Here is a 16,880-nt window from a genome sequence, read left to right as displayed (position 1 = left end):
CTTGAAGGAAATACACCACTGTTTTAACAGTGATTATCCATCATACATGGTTCTCCTTCTTTGTAATTTTCTGTACTTTCCAAGTCTTCCTCAGTAAGCAATTATTACTGTTACTCCCTCTCCCCCACCCCCTAAAAAAGGAAAAGACGTACACCAACGCCAATTCCAGTACAGGGTGGCAGTGGTGAGGGTCATGGTGGCCAGCAGCATTGGGAATCTACATTTGTGGTACCCCAGGCATAGCGCCCCTCACATACAATCTTAACTCTCCAACTGCAGAAGTCTGCCTTCGCTTCATACGTGAGATTTCTTCTGAATGTGCAAACTATTTTCTAGTCCCCAGTTTAGCAAGAGTCTGGGATTTGACCTAGTGGTGAGCACAGCATGGAACTGAGGTAGATCCAAACTTTCCTATTCCCAGACACAGAAGGCAAACCATCCATTCATGTTTTTTCTCACAAGAATTACTTAAATCATAGAGCACAAGGAAAGAAGAATACAGTCTTTTCTTTTTTCAGTTTCTAAACAGCCGTCAGGCTCTAAAAGCTAGAATTATTTTCTCTGGCACTCAACTTAAAGAGAAAAAGGTAGATGAGAAACACGTAACTATCAGGGATTTATTCCAAGGAGCGACTTGGTGAGGACGTCAGAAGGTTTAGAAAGATTCAAGTCAATTTCCCCTTCCAACTTCTGGTGTTTTCCTACCCAACAAGAATCAATGTTTAGGAATAGAGGTCCTCCTGTATAGCACAGGGAACTGTATTCAATATCCTGTGATAAACAATAATGGAAAAGAATATGAAAAAGAATGTATATATGTATAACTGAATCACTTTTGCTGTACAGCAGAAATTAACACAACACTATAAATCAACTATACTTCAATAAAATTTTAAAAAATATTTAGGAAGAGAGCCTCCAAATCTTTGTGTGGATCACGAAGTATCTTCAAAGATCAAAACTGGTTCAGCATCCAGCTGTATTTGGTTGTTCTGAAAGTTGGCATTTGAAATAAGATATATATGGCAACTCTCAGTGAATCACAACAATCCATTCACCCTGAGAAGATGTTTACGCTATATCATTTTTGAGGTAAAGCTAAATGGAGCCAGCTAAGTCCCAACACCAATTACTTCTAGTCAGGTCTCCCCGTTTTAAGTATTTTGCAGTAACACCCAATGGCTTGATCCACTCCCAGAATCCCGTCCCCACACAACAATCCCTGTATGAAGAGGCATGCCTGTCCCATTACACGGCTGCGGGTGAACAAGAGCCCTTCCTGGAACAGAAGGCTTCCAGGGAGTGAAAAATCTTTCTACTTGAAGTAGTTTCCAGGTCACTACTACTTCATTGGAGGGAAGGCACAGAGTATGTCAGAAGGGGGATGGAAAATGCATAGCACAGGCTGATCTGTAAACACTAGTGCTTATTTGATAGCTTTTCAAATCAGACCCTTTGAAGCAATCAAGGGGGTGGGCGGGTAGTGGTGCTGGAGGGGTGGTTCTGGCCTGAAACTTCCACGATGATAATAGATTGTTTTTATTCCAAACTCTTTGCCGACTTTGGGTATTGGCTAGATAAGCACTAAGACAACACTTTTCAGACCTCACCCACTGTGTCTTATCCAGTGCACCATATTTTCTAGCTGGGTCAGGAAATGACTATCAGTTCCAGCTCAAGAGAGAAAAATAACCCAAGGGGCATCCATTTTGTTGGAGGGGATAGACAAAGGCCAGGCTCAGACACTCTCACTCAGTGGCTATGCCTCCGATGGAAAGGAAGCTGCCCCAGTCACTGAGGCAGAGATGAGAAAAGACTGACCAAGAAGAGGCTGGGCTCTGTATTCTCACATGCATTGAGGTCTCTAGGCTGGGAAGGTCTTTGGGTCATGCATCCACCCACTAGATGGTCACCTGGACTCTAACAGAACACCACGCAGCCAGCCCTTTGGCATGGCTGGAGGCCTCAGACTCTTAGGGGGGGATGTCCCCATCTTAAGCTGAAATTGGCTGCCCGTTCATTTCCATCCACTGGCCCCAGTTTCACCTTCCTGTTTGACGTGCTAGCCCCACAATCCCCACTGAAGCCAAGAAAAAGAAACTGAAATCTTTTCCATCTGAAGTTGACAAGTCTCTTCAGCTCTCTGTCCCCTTTGCTTTCAACTTGGCCCCTTTCCCTCCCCAGGACCAGAGGGAGAGGCCAGCCAGTCACTGCTTAGCACCCTGACCTTGGTGGGAAAGACCCTAGGCCCGGTTTCACAGAATCTCTGTAACTCCTGGAGATCAGACAATCTTGATTTCCATGACCATGCTTTTTGGTCAAGAATGGCAGAGGATGACCTGGATTCCCAGGTCTCGTTAAAGCAGGCTGGAATCTTCCAGAAAGTGGATGGATCCCTGGTCAGGACATGGGTATTTCCTGCCTGGGAGAACCTCTCCCTGTGACTGGAACTAAGCCAGGGCCATGCACGGATCAGGGGGTCCCTTTCCTGCTGAGAAGACTCCCAAGGGGAGCCAGAGGAAGCCATTTCAATTACTTTGAGAAGCCTCAACTCTAGGTGGGCAGGGCCTTACCTGTGACAGTCAGATACCCAGATCAGTGGGGAGGTGACCAAAAAAAAGTGAGTGCCTCAGGGTGGTCCCTGAAGTACCCTGGCAAATGGACAGCCCCTGACCCTTCTGGAGTCTCCTGCCAGAAATGGTGGGGTTTTTCCCCAGGACCCCTGACACACCTTTAGGGAAAAAAAGGTAGAATTCATTAAGCAACACCTCACTCTCGATTTGCAGAGAAATTAAATATAGTGAAACGATTTCATACGTGGATGCTTTGTCCACCTCGGCCCATCAATTCCTTTCCTTTCCTGTAAGGGTGCTGAACACAGGGCATCTGAGAGCTGATGAGATCTGGGAAGTGCCAGGGGCACTTGAGTCTCCCTCACCAACACACTCTTCCTCGGTCATCTAACCCCTGCTTTGGGGGCCTCGAGGTTTTCACAGGAAGCGAAGAAAGAGAATATACACCAAAGAAAGATCCTGGAGACCGGGTGTGTTCCAAGTGTGAGATCAATTTCTTTTTATTGCCATCTTAACAAAAATACTTGGGAAGGCAATCTTTGATTCCAGCATCGGAGGGCAGGGCAATGCCAGGCAATAGTCAAGCCATCGGGCTGTCGGACAGGGGAGTGTTCGGTTTGGGGGAGCAGGAACCCCCAGAGAACCACAGATTGGGAGAAGGAGCCCAGGACACAGGGACGTTGCAGTTGCCCTCCACTCTCCCGCCACGGGGCTAAGCTTGGGCTGGGGTTAGAAGCAGGACTCCAGGAACGGCGGCAGCAGGCCCTGGGCATAGCAGTCCTCCCAGCCCCCACCCAACTATGGCTCTAGGGGGCAGGTGGGGCAGGATGGAGGGTTGGGATATGAGTCAGCCTCAGGCCAGGGAGCAAAGAGGACACACAGCTGAGCTGCACCCACGTCAGAGCTGAGCTTGCATCCGCCGCTCCCCGCCTCCCTCCCTAAGTCTAAGAACCCGGCTCTCTCCCCACACTCCAAAACCAAACACGAAGCTTCGAGGTGTGTGTAGCTAATGCATACGCAGCCCAAGCAAGCAGAGGCAAGGCATGCTGGAACCTGGAATGGGACAGGAGCCCTGCTGGGCTCTGGAGGGGCCAGAGGAGGGGTCGCCTTCTGCATCCTGAGACCTGGGCCCTACTTCTCCCCAGCCACTGGCTGTCAGCCTTCGTGCCGGGGCGGGGCGGGGTGGACTCGCACACTGAACGCTGCTGTTGCCTTCCACTGAAACCCCGAAGAGCTTGGCAGGGACAGGAGCAACCGCCCTCCCAAGTCCCACATCTGGTCTCTGACAGGGGAGCTGGAAAAGTGCACAGACCTGGCTTCCAGTCCTGGCCCCACGACCGACTACTGTTCCATTTGTATGAAATGCAGATGATGATGGTAATATGATGATCATAATACCCGACTTGGCTGCCTCTCCCACTGTCCTGAGGACCCACTGAGATCACACGTCTGCGAGCGCAGGGAGAAACATAAAGTGCTCTAAGAATGCCAGGTAGTCTTCCCCTTCCTCCGACGTCACCCCCCTCTTCTCCCCGCTCCACGAAAGGCAAGCATGGCAGCTGAGCACACGAGCGAGGGCAAGCGGAAGGCCAAGGCAGGGGCGCCACCCACCGGGGCTCAGAGCCCTGGGGGAGGGGAGGACAGACCCCTCCTGGAAGGGCTGAGCTCTGCTTGCCCATTCTCGGGCCTCACCCTCCTCGAAAGCCGCAGCATCAGGGCCGGGGAGGCTGATGCGGCAGCCCTGAGGATGGAGAGCAGGATGCCATTCAGACGCTCCCCAATCTCGCTCCCCCCTTTCCCTGCAAGGCCTGTTGCTATGGGGTGCAGACCAAGAGGAGGCTGACCCTCCAGGCCAAGCAAGCATCAAGCAGGTAGCTTTTCCTGCGTCTTGAGCACCTGCCAAAGATGAGGGAGTAGGGCTGAGCCCAGGGCAGCCAACCTGTACGCAGTGAGGAGATGACAGTCCCCCCAACACCCTACAAGGGTCTTCGATCTTGGACACAAGAGACTGGCCCCTGTCTCAAGGCCAGACACCCCTCGTCCATCTCTCTTCCTCCCAGTGCAGACTGGCCGGCTTAGAAACTGTGCTTTCTCTTCCGAGACCTGGTAGTCCGTGCGTGGGCCGGCGCTGGGAGCGCCTCTGGGGGCTCCGCTGGGGGAGCCTCGGCCCGGGGGGTGGAGCCTGTGGGCGCTGCCCCATCGGGCCCCCGCTGAGATGCCTGGACCCCATCCCGGATCTCTGTCAGCGTCTGGCACATCTGGCTGACACGGCTGGTCAGCTCGGCCATGGCCTGGCCGATGGCCTGCATGCCGTTTGCCATGTCCCGGTGCACGGTCACCAGCTCCTGGCAGAACTGCCGAAACACCTCAGTCTGCTGGGCGTGGGTGTGGAGGAGCTGCCAGTCAAGGCCTGTGCTGGGTGGGCTGGGGTGCGGCCGAGGGGCCCTGCAGGTGGCCTGGGCCCGAGGCGAGGGCCGGGGCAGGGCCTCGGGCTTGGGGCCCACGGTCTCGGACTGGTCGGAGGAGGAGGAGGAGCGGAGCAGGGTGGGCCTGGCCAGGCAGGCCTCTTCCTCTGGTGACGGCTGCAGGGGCCCCCGGAGTGGCTGCCTCGAGGGCCCGGGTGTCTCCTCATCTTCATCATCTTGGGGGACAAAAAACAAAGAAGGGCAATTGATTACAACTGCGAGAAAGAAGGCAGCCCTGGGCTCGGACGCACCCCCCAAAGTTACCTAGCCTCCCCCCACCCTACTATCCCTCAGCCTCGTTCGGCACCTGCCCCCTCCCCACCCACCCGTGGAGAAGCACCTGCTCCCTGGATCCCTGAGAGGTGCTCGGGCCAGGCATCCCTGGGGAGACAGGTGAACATGAACAGTGCCCAGGTCCCCAGGTCCCCTTCCTTGTACAGGAACAGCGGCTTTCTAGTGGGACCCCAGCCCCAGTGATGGCATGTCAACCCAAGGGCTCACTTCCTCTCTCTGAGGCTCAGTTTCTGCAAAGCAAAGGTAACAACTGCTCTACCTACCTCCCCGACCGCTTGCCCACCTAGCAGGGTTGTTAAGACTACACAGGAGGACAGACAGAAAGGCACTCTGCAAAGCTCGGAGAGCGACACCTGCCAAAAGGTACTACGATGCTCTTGGCAGCCCTGAGTTCCCGCCTCCATGCGGCCATTTCTGAGCTGCTTGGGGCCACCTTGTGGCCCTGCTGGAATCTGCAGCTTTACGTCATAGAAGGGGAAGCCGACAGGCTGGAGAAGGGAGGCAAGGGATGGCTCTGGGACAGACAAGCCCAGACGATGCAGAGCAGATCTACCTGGGCGACCAGCCCCGCCGTCCTCTCAGCGCCCCAAGGCAGGCTACCCGAGCAGACACACCCCTTCTACCTGGAGCACCTGACGGCACACAGGGACCATCAGACAGACTGCTACTTGTGACCGGTCGCGGGGAGGGGCCCAGCCCTGCACACGCGGGTCTCGGCGGCTCTCTCGTGAGCCGGTTCCCACAGCAAGAGCGAAAAATATACAGGCTGACCCTCCTGACAGGCACACCTCCCTGCCTGTACCTGGGGGGCTGAATTCAGAACCACCCCAGAGGAGGTGACAGGGAGACAGACAGAGTCCCGTTGCCCTGAGCCGCGTGCCTCCGAAGGGTGCCGGCATCTCACTTGGGCCAGCACAGTAAGAGAGCCTAGCGCCTCATGACCCCCACTTGGTGGACACCCATTCTGGAAGGGCAGGGTTGAAAGAAGTGGGACGGGCTTTGGTGATGCTGCTCTCTCCCTTTCAGGGCCTCTTTCCAGCCAGCCCCTAGCCAAGTGCCGTAGCAGCCGGGAAAAGGAGGCCTGGGCCAGCCTGCGGTGGAGGGGTCCTGGGCCCCCTGCCCAGTTCGGGTCACATTTGGTAACCTCATCACCTTTGGTCTCGGGGAGACGGAAGGGTGAGCAAGACAGAATTTAAGGAACGGCCTTCACTAGACGCTAGGCTTCTCCTTTTTCTCATAATTCGGCAGCATCATCCTGAAACTCGGGGATACACTGATTCAGCGCGAGCTGCAGACCCAGGTTCAGGTCCTCATTCTGAATCTAGCTCTGAGACCACCTCTGTGTCTGGAGCTTAACTACCTCATCTGGACAACATGGAAGTCGGACCGGACGAGCTCCTCCTTCTTTCCTAGTTCTTAATATCTGACTCTGAATGGCCACCTGTCAGGAGCCCCAGCCAGACAGGAAATTAGCAAGCTCCCTGCGGCAAGGGGCCTGGGAAGGGAAGGCTGGGTCTTTGTGAACCATCTTCCCGAGGGCTGGCGTCCCTGGAGCCCTGCTGCCCGGCTGGTCTCTCAGAAGCCAGACAGCCTCCAGCCGGGAGCGCGGGCTGCGAGCGGGGGTGGGGGGGGGCAGGTGTGTGCAGAAGCAGAGCTGAAGGGGGTGCAGCCCCAGCAGGGAAGGGCCTCGAGCGCTCCCCCTTCTGGTGAGCCCCGATAAGCACTACAGCCCCAAAGGACGCCCCGTGTGTAGGCCTGGAGATTCCACAGCCCCCAACCCCTGGCATCCAAGTTCATCCTGAGACATGGGAAGCAGAGGGGGGAGAGGGAGACGAATGCTGAGGGAGCAGAGGGGTGGAGGGGGCCATGGGGAGGGGACCCAGAGCACAGAGAGAGGAGTCCTAGGGAAGAGCCTTGGGGCGGGGGTTTTGGGGGGGGGGGCGCGGTGGGCAGAAAGAGGCAGAGTGCAGAGAGAAGAGGAAGAGGGGGGAGAGGGAGACGAATGCTGAGGGAGCAGAGGGGTGGAGGGGGCCATGGGGAGGGGACCCAGAGCACAGAGAGAGGAGTCCTAGGGAAGAGCCTTGGGGCGGGGGTTTTGGCGGGGAGGGGCGCGGTGGGCAGAAAGAGGCAGAGTGCAGAGAGAAGAGAAGGCAGCACGGCACCGCGGAGGGGAGTGTTGAAATAACACAGAAATAAAGACACTCGGAATAGACAGACAGAAAGGACTGAGCTTTCGGGGCCTGGGACTTGGCTGGCTTCCTCTCGCGCCCCTCCCCCTCGCCTGCTACACGGGGCTTCCCTGGCTCCTCTCTGTTCCTGGAACGTGCCAAGCGCCTTCCTGATGCAGGGCCTCGGGGCCTCGTACATGCTGTTCTGCCTGCGAGGCCCTCCCCTCCCCTGCACTGCGCCCCACGGCCCACGCGTACCGGCCGGCTTAACTCTTCCTCGCCCTTGGTCGCAGTTCAACTGTCATTCCCAGGAGCCTTCCCCAGCCTCGGTGGACGGCCAGTCCACCACTCCTGCTCTCAGACGGGCCGCTACATAATTGGCAGGGTCGAATGCAACACGAAAACGCGGGCGCCTCGTTCAAAAACTAGTCTGAGTTTCAGGAAGGCAACCGAGGAGCAGTTAGCCCAGCTCCGGCCCCTGAGAGCGACAGGTCGCACACCCAAGTAGTGAGCCCTGCTCTCAGGACCTCCTGTACTTGTCCTTCATGCCTTCTTTCAAATTTCCTTGCACAGTTATTTAATTAAAGCGTGTTTATTCTCACGGGTTTAAGGAACGTCCCAAGAGCAGGGGCAGGGTAGGTTTTATACCCATCTCTGTCTTCCCAGCTCCCAGGGCAACTCCTGGCACGGTGTTCAGGAAATATTCTCGAATGAATGAAGGGAAAGAGGTAGAGAGGACAGAAGTGGGGGAAGGAGGGAAGGATGGAAAGACTGGGCGAGGCAGAGAGGGACAGGAGAAAGAAGGCAGGTGCAGGGCACTTCGCCAGGAGTGGGTGGGGAACAGGCAGGGGAGCCTGGGGAGGGGAAGCGGGCGGTACTCACAGCTGGTCGAAGGGCTGTCGGTGCCATCCAGTTCCACCCTGGGGAAGCCGCGCCCGGACCGGGCTGTGAGCAGCGCTGACTCGATGGCCCTCTCGTGGGCAGTGAGCACGATGGCGGGGGCCCGGCCCCCAGCCCCTGGGCCCGACAGGGACTTCTGCATGAAGGCCAGCTTGTCCTTGGTCCTCCGTTTCATGTCATCCCATCTGTGCTTAATGTCCTTGACGGAGCGGGGGACCTGGCTGACGGAGGTGATTTTCCGAGCTATGCCTTCCCAAATCTTGTCCCTGTCGGCATGGGACAGCCGCACGGTCTCCCTCCCAAAGAGAACCGCTTCGTGGTGGGTCACCTCCGTGACCAGAATGTCCAGCTCCTCCTTGGAGAACTTGGGCTTCCTCTTACGCTCAGCCAGGGGCACCACGTTCCTTGGGTTGAATATCCCACAAAGCACAATTGGGTAAATGACCGTCAACGCGGCAGGCCTCCTCCTTCCTAATTGCCGGCCCCCAGCCGGGGAGCCAGGAGGCACCTGGGCGCCCTCGCCCGCTCACCACCACCACACCCTCTTCCTAGCGACAGGCCCCTTCCACTGCTCCTTGGAGGGCAGGAGGAGACGCGGCGTACTCGATGGGAGTGCTGGACGGAGCCGGACGCCTTCAGTTTCAGGCCCTGCCTCGCCTCTGACTAGCTGTGAGAGCCACGGCCGCTCAGCAGCCTTTCCCGGTCCCACTCCATCCGGAACCCGAGTAACAACTGCACCAACCTAGGGGCTTGTTACTAAGGAGGCAAAAGCACAGCGATGTAAAAGAGCTTTAAAGCCCTAAACGGGAATAAAGGATCCTTACTGGGGTTAGGGTGAGGCCGTTGCCTCTACAAAGCGATCTTTACCTAGGGCCGTAGACCCCAGTGGCTTGGAGGAAGGCTTTTAAACAGTGAGACTATTTACAGTGGGCTTCCATGGGGTGTGGCCTCGCTGGTGCTGCCCATGATTAGGGCGTGGCCACACAAAGCTTGTTCTGTCCTGCGGCTCTTCCCCTTCCCAGTCTCCCCAGTCCCCACCTCTGGGTGTGTACAGGCTCCCCTCCCACTGGAATGCTGGCTGGCAGCAGCTCCTTTGGGGGTGGGCTGCTGTGCTTTTTGGCAGCTCGTGGGTAGAATGTGAGGACCCCATGAGCACCCATCGGGAGACAGGTTCCGCTTTGATGGAGACCAGGAGTGACCTCAGCTTCCATCCGCACAGAGCAGCCAGGGGCCCTGGGCATGGGCACAGTGCAGCCCTGGCCCCTCTGGCCTGGCACCTACTCTGGCTCTGCAGCTCAGTATCTCCACAGTGTGGTTCTGTCCACTCTTTAACTCATACGCCCAAGGTCCCAAAGATCCATCCAAGAGAAGAACCTAGGATACGGAGGGAGCCTGCTTCATTCCTCTGGCAGGTGCCGAAGCCACAGCAAGAGACAAGGGGACAAAGATCCTTCAGCCTTCACCTCCCCCCCAGAATATCACAGCCCAGGAGGCCGGAGAAGTCCGAGACTACGTCACCTGGCCAAGACAGTGGCAGGGCCCGGGGCTGGGGCCTGGGCCTTGCACTCAGACAGACTTCGGATGAGAGGCTGAGTCTTCTGTGCAAACCCCATTTCCCCCAGTACCACCTCCGAGACCTGCCAGGAAGAGTTCATTCAGGGCTTCCTAATCTCACCACGTGGGATCAGGAAATTCTCTGTTGGTGGGGGAGCGGGCATCCTGGACAATGCAGGATCTTTATCGGCATCCTAGGCTTCTGCTCCGCAGAAACCAGAAGCATCTACCCGCAGAGGTGTGACAACCAAAAATGTCTCAAGGCGCTGCCAAATGCCTACCGGGGACAAAAGAGCCTGTGGTTGTGGGCCACTGATTTCATTAAGGCAGAGCACCCCGCATAGTGCCGTCATCAAGTCAACGCTCATCACGGGGGTGCCCATTCTCTTCCTGGCCTACCACTTCCGGTTTGAGGAAATTAACCAACTCCATTCGATCATGTGCAAGGGCCTAAGCTGTGACAGTGCTAGTGAAAGTGTCTGAAAATTAGGAGGAGCTGTATACATGGAAGCCATACATGAAGGGGAAAGGAGGGTTCCCAGGATGAACTGGCTTTCCCCTTACTCCAACTACCACCGGAAGGCCATCTCCCTGGCAGCAAACCATACACCCAAACCCAACCTACTCCCTGACTCTCTAATGAGATGAGGGCCCACCATCTGTGACAACCCTGGTGCCACCTTGGATCAGAATGGGTCTTGGAGCAAGAACAGGATAGATCCCAGGCCAGCAAGATAGCAGTAGCTGAACCCACGCCACACAAGGCCCAGGAAGCCGTGCTGTGCCTGGTCCCTCGTGTACAAGCAGAAAGAACCCTGGCCTAGACGTTCAGAGATGTTCTGCCACTGACTGCCTGATCTGTTCTGTTCTGCCACTGACTGCATGATCTCGAGTAAGACCCTGCCCTGCTCTGGGCCTCAGTTTAGCACTATAGCACGAAGATCAGAACAGAGCAGTGGTTCTCAACACCAGCGGCGCATCAGAATCACTCTGGAGAGCTTTAAAAATTACCCGTGTCCTGGGCTCAGCCTCAGCCTGATTAAGTCAGAATCGCTGGGGTGCCAGATGTCCACTCAGTTAGTACAGATGATGAATCCCCTTCTTTGCGGTTACAGTAAAGCCTTGTCCCGGCCAAGGCTTCAGTGCAGAAAGGCCGGACCCAGACTGCACTCAAACACACTCTCCTCTGCTTGCCTAGAGCCAGACCAGAGCTACAGGCCAGGGGACTGGGCCATGCAGCCCATCTGACGACCTGCCGGACACCCGGTGCCCACTTCCCACTTCTGAGCCTTTGCTCACAATGTCCTCAAATGACATCCCAGCCCCTCTGAAGGCCCAGCTCAAAGGCCCTCCCCACCCCTGCTTTCATCTGAGCCCTCCCAGCATATTGTCCGTGCCTCCATCAAACAGCCTTATTAGAAAAAGCAATTTCCACGGCGGAAGGTGTGAGTCCTGGGAGGGCCGGGTGGGCAGGGCTGGGCCCATCCATCTAGGGCGCCCAGTACAGGCTCTGACTCGCCGCAGGTGCTCAGGAATGGGTGGTGAGTTGTATGTGCTAAGCTGACCTGCCCCCGGCGGTCGGGGAGAAGAAGAGGGCAGAGGTGCCCATCCACCTCCTTGGAGCCACTTTCAGGGCACGGCTGACCTGATGATGTGAAAGGGGGCTGGGGAGTGGGTGCCTGTCCCCACAGCGCAAGGCTGGGGCCCGCCTGTCCCTCGGTGCCTCTGCTTCTGCACCTGTTAAATGACGATGAGGACGGTGGCCCCGACAAATAAGAGGGTGAATCCTTAAGTGCCCCGGACAGTGCAAGCTGCAGCCCACACATCAGCGGGCCTCAGGTGGGAGCCCATGTGGGCAGTGGGGCACCGGGGAAGGGGACTGGAGAGCTCCCCACCTCAAACCAATTTCTCCTCATTTGCTTGGCACGTCTCAGGGTTTAAATCCAGCAATCTCCCTCTTAGGGAGGCCCTAACTGCCCTCCCTCCAAGCACAATCTCTCCTCGACCTCCCAGCCCCCAGCCCCCAGCCCCACGGGGCACAGAACTGCACAAACATCGACAGTGGGCCTGATCCACGGCGCGGTTCTGCCCCTCGGTCCAGCCCTCCGAGGCCTCCCTTCTCTCCCAACCCGGCTCCTAACCCCCGTCACAGCTCCTGAATCCCAGAGAGAGGCCACCAAGGAGACAATGAGGCAAGCCCGACCTCTCCCACACTGCTGGCTGACCCCACCAGGAAGGGCCCCCCCAGCACACCACACAGGCCAGCAGCACAGAACCCAAAGGAGCGCCCTCGGTCCCAAGCTCAGCTCGGCCGCCTCTGGGTGACCCTGGACCAGTCCCCTGCTCTCTCTGGCTGGCCGTGAAGGATCCTTCTGGCGCAAATTTCTGTCCCAAGCAATGGACAAAACCAGTCTAGCAATCGAAAACTAGAGCTAGAGCTAGAGACTGTGCCCTTTTCTCTGGGGGCCTTTTAAACAATGGTTGGGGGCTGCACTGGGATGATTCCTGCACCCCTCCAGCCGGAGTCTGCCTATGAGAGGTGTCACAGTCCTGTGGCAGGGACACGCCCCCCGCCCCCCCCCCCATATGGGAATTCTGCCAGGAGCCTGGGGCCTAGGGCCTCCAGAAACACTGACAAGTGTGTCCCAGTAAATGACTGGTCTGGCCACAGGCCTCCTCCAGAGCCCCCTGAGGGAAGCCTGGGGGAGCTGGAGGGTTGGTCCCCCAGAGCCAGACACGTCCCTGCAAAGAGCAGTCCCGGGGCCTTCTGGGACCTCTAACACTGGAGACCCTAAAGGCCCAACATGCTCCCTTGGCCTCCTTTCCAGAGTTCAGGCAAGGCTCCCGGGAAATCAGCAGAGAGCAGGACTTACCTCATCCAGTTGGCTTTAGTCTCATCGGACCCATCAATGGACTTGTAGCGGTTGTTCTTGTCCACAATCTGGAAGACAGAAAGAGAGTCTAGAATGGGCATCCTCGAGGGGGCTCTTGTGTCTCTGGACTCCTCTCCAGACCAGGGCCCAAGGACACCACACAGAACCTTCCCGTGCTCTCCCACTACAATGCCCCCACTGCTGCAGGACTGACCCCTGAGCTGGGGCAGGAATCCCATCTCCCTCCTCTATCTTGATGGAACACCCAGCAACATGGCCAACAAGTGGCATTTCCAATAGCATCATGTTGCACCAACAGTTAAATTCAGTCCTTCCTCTCTCTCTATGGTTTCTGTGGGAGATGGAGGCTGACACTGGGTGATCAGGCATATGTGATTTAAGGCTTCTCCTCTCCCCGGTCTCCAAATGTTCAAGAACCTCAGGGTTTGCAATGGGCCCCTTCATCTTCTATAAAGTTGCCTTTTATTTCATCATCACTTTCGAATCAGAGTTCAGCTGGATATGGAATTCTAGACAGATGAAGTTTATTTTCTTCCAACAAATAAAGACTGCCAAAAAGGCTGCCATAGGCGCTTAAGCAACCTATTGTTAGTCTAGTGTTGTTCTTTCATGGATAATCTGTCTATAGTAAATTTTAAGACTTCCCCTGTATTCTTGATTTTCTGCAGTTTCACTGTGTGGTTTTGAAATGGAGATTTACTTTTTAAAATTCTCCTCATTACTGGTCAAGCACATTACTTGATAAGGACTTGTTTCAATTCTGGGAAACTCTGAGCTATTGTGCTTTTGCATACAGCTTCTCAGTCATTTTCTCCAGTCTCTTCCTGCAGAATTTCTATTAAACATATATGGTAGGAGCCCAATCTATTCTCCATGTCTTACAACTACCCTTTCATAATTTTCCCTCTTTATCTTTCTGGGTGATGCTCTCAGAAAATTTCTCAGAACTCTCTTCCAATTCACTCACTCTCTCTTTGACTTTGCCTGGTCCAGAGTTTATCTGTCTACTGAGGTCTTTCCTTTCTTTCTGGCCTTCCTTTCTATTTTTTCCTTCCATTTTAAATGACTACTTTTAATGCAATGGATATTTTTCATTCCCAGGATTTTCAATTGGTTCTGTTTCATACCCATTTTTTCTTATTCTGCCTCTTTTTTGTTTCATAATGTTGTGTTCCTTCTTTTTCTAACAGCTTTATTGAAGTATAATTAACATATAATATACCATTTGATAAATTTTGACAAATGTATATATCACAATCAAGGTAACAAACATATCCATCACCCCTAAGAACTTCTTCATGGCCCCTGTATCCCTCCCTCCTGCTTCTCTCCACATCTCCCTTTCCCAGTCCACAGGCAACTAGTAAGCTACTTTCTGTCACCATAAATTACTTTGCAGTTTTCAAGACTTTACACAGGTAGAATCAAATGGAAGGCATGTCTGCCTTCTTTCACTCAGCACAATTATTTTGAGATTTGCTCCTACTGATGTGTGTATCAGAGTTTATTTCTCTGTATTGGTGATAGTATTCCACTGTTTGGATGTGCCACTATTTTTTTTTTTAATCTCCTTATTGATGGACATTTGGGTTGTGTCTAGTTTTTGGCCATTACAAATAAAGCTGCTAAGAGACATCACTAATAAATCTTTGTATAGACACATATGCTTTAATTTCTCTTGGGCAAATAATTAGTAGTGGAATTGCTGGGACACATGGTAAGAATATGTCTAACTTTTAAGAAACTGCTAAACTGTTTTCCAAAGTGGTTGCACCATTTTACATGCCCACCAGTTGTGTGTGGGATTTCCAGTTGACTCACATCCTTGCCGATACTTGGTATGAACAGGCTTTTTCATTTTAGCCATTTTGATAGGTAAGAAGCAGTAGCTCATTGTGGTTTTAATTTGCATTTCTCTGATGACTAGCGATATTGAATATCTTTTTGCGCACTCATTTGTCAGCTGCATTGTCTTCTCTGGTGAAGTGTCTATTCAAATCTTTTGCCCATTTTTTAAATAGTGGGGTTTCTTATTGTTGAGTTTTGGGAGTTTTAAAAAAATGTATTTTGGATACAAGTCCTTTATCAGGCATATGTCTTACAAATATTTTCTCCTAGTCTATGGCTTGTTTATTCACTCTTTTGATGGTGTCTTTCTAAGAGCAGAGGTTTTAAATTCAAACAAACAAATAAAAACTCACTGTCTTTTTCTTCTTAATGGATGTTATCCTTACTTTATTTCTTTGAAGACCCTAAGGCTGTGAGTGTTAATCTATTATCCCTTTCATCCACAGTAACAGAACCCCTGGATTATAACCGAATACCTGGCTACCTGTAATAACAGAATATATTTCTTGGCTTCCCCCCTGGTTAAGTTCTGGCCAATAGAATGTAGGTGGAAGTGTCATGTGTCATCTTCCTGAAAATTTCTTTAAAAGACAGCTGATAAATGCGCTTCTACTATCCTGCTGCCTGGAATGCAGATGTAATGGCTGGAGCTCTAGCTATCAACTTGGACTATGAGGCTATAATCCAAGCACTGAGACAGTGATTAGCTGGATCAAGCTTGGTTCCTGAGGACTTAATACAGGCTCAGAAGGTATTCATAGAAGAAAACTTAATTCCTGTTTTGCTCGAGCCACTGTTATTTTGAATCTCAGTGACTCACAGTCAAACCTACTCGATTCAGATCCTAGTTATTTTAAATTCATTTTCAGAATACGCTATTTTTATTTTAATTAGAGTGAATTCATTTGTCATTGTTTTTGAAGGCTGTCTTTGTAACATTAATTTTCTTCATTAGTTTTGGAGGTTTGGTCCAGAGGCTCATCTTGAGTAGGAGTTTGTCTGCCTACCTCTTGCTTTTTCTCATTTGAAGCAGTCAACCTGGCTCCCTTCTCCACCTCACCTGGGGCACTTCTATTTCATAGTACCCTACAGGAGCTAAAACTGATGGTCAACTCTGCTTGCACTAGACTAGAGCCCTACAGGCCTTTGTTTTCAGTTCTGTGATCACTTCATGTTTCTCTCCTTCTCTCTCTCTCTTTTTTTTTTTTCTTTTTCTTCTCTTTTCTTTGGCTGGTGCTCAAAGCGTGAACTCTCAGTCCATCTGAATTGCAAGCCCTCGTGCCCCCTCCACACACATCTTCTTTACCTATACGCTTTCTCTGGACATTCACATCCATTTCCACACTCTCAATCTGCTCATTACTCACAGATTTTCATCTCAAGCCCCAGGTGTGGATATCTGATTTCCCATGTGACACGCCCCCTTGGATATCTCACTGGCTGCTCAAACTCACCTCAGGCGCCACCCCCAAGCCTGTTCCTCTCATTTTCCCCATCACAGTATTTGAAACCACCATCCACTCAGATTTCAGAAAGAAAGTCATCCCTACCAAACCCCAGTGAATTGTCCACTTTAAATGAATGAACTGTACGGTATGTGAATTATATCTCCATAAAGCTGCTAAAAAAAAAAAAAGGAAAGTCATCCTTCATGCCTCCCTCTTTTTAAAATTTTATTGAAGTATAGTTGATTTACAATGTTGTGTTAGTTTCTGCTGTACAGCAAAGTGATTCAGTTATATATACATATATTCTTTTTCATATTCTTTTCCATTATGGTTTATCACAGGAGACTGAATATAGTTCCCTGTAATATACAGTAGGACCTTGTTGTTTATCCATCCTATATATAATAGTCTGCATCTGCTAAGCCCAAACTCCCAATCCTTCCCTCCCCCACCTCCCCTCCCCCTTGGCAACCACAAGTCTGTTCTCTATATCTGTGAGTCTGTTTTTGTTTTGCAGATATGTTCGTTTGTGTCGTTTTTTAGATTCCACATATAAGTGATATCATATGGTATTTGTCTTTCTCTTTCTGACTTACTTTGCTTAGTATCATAATCTCCATCCATTTTGCTGCAAACAGCACTATTTCATTCTTTTTTATGGCTGAGTAATATTCCATTGTGTACATGTACCACATCTTCTCTATCCATTCGTCTGTTGATGAACATTTAGGTTGCT

General features: G+C 52.7%; 1 protein-coding gene across 2 annotated transcripts in view; it reads right to left on the bottom strand.

Annotated features, from left to right (window-relative positions):
• Positions 1–16,880, bottom strand: part of PRDM11 (PR/SET domain 11) — an 85,559-nt gene that overhangs the window by 10,167 nt on the left and 58,512 nt on the right. Inside the window, exons 5-7 of one of the 2 annotated variants that reach the window (XM_055078752.1) lie at positions 12,828–12,895; positions 8,383–8,804; positions 4,588–5,214 (exon numbers count right to left, since the gene is read on the bottom strand). In XM_055078752.1, coding sequence (XP_054934727.1) covers positions 4,649–5,214; positions 8,383–8,804; positions 12,828–12,895 — 1,056 coding nt within the window. In that variant the 3' untranslated portion in view covers positions 4,588–4,648. Of the gene's footprint in view, positions 1–4,587; positions 5,215–8,382; positions 8,805–12,827; positions 12,896–16,880 lie in introns of those variants that run through there. The other variant, XM_007123669.4, reaches the window with a different exon arrangement.

Source organism: Physeter macrocephalus, chromosome 16 (assembly GCF_002837175.3).
Source record: "Physeter macrocephalus isolate SW-GA chromosome 16, ASM283717v5, whole genome shotgun sequence".
Classification (NCBI taxonomy): domain Eukaryota; kingdom Metazoa; phylum Chordata; class Mammalia; order Artiodactyla; family Physeteridae; genus Physeter; species Physeter macrocephalus.
This window is presented reverse-complemented; position numbering and strand designations above follow the sequence as displayed.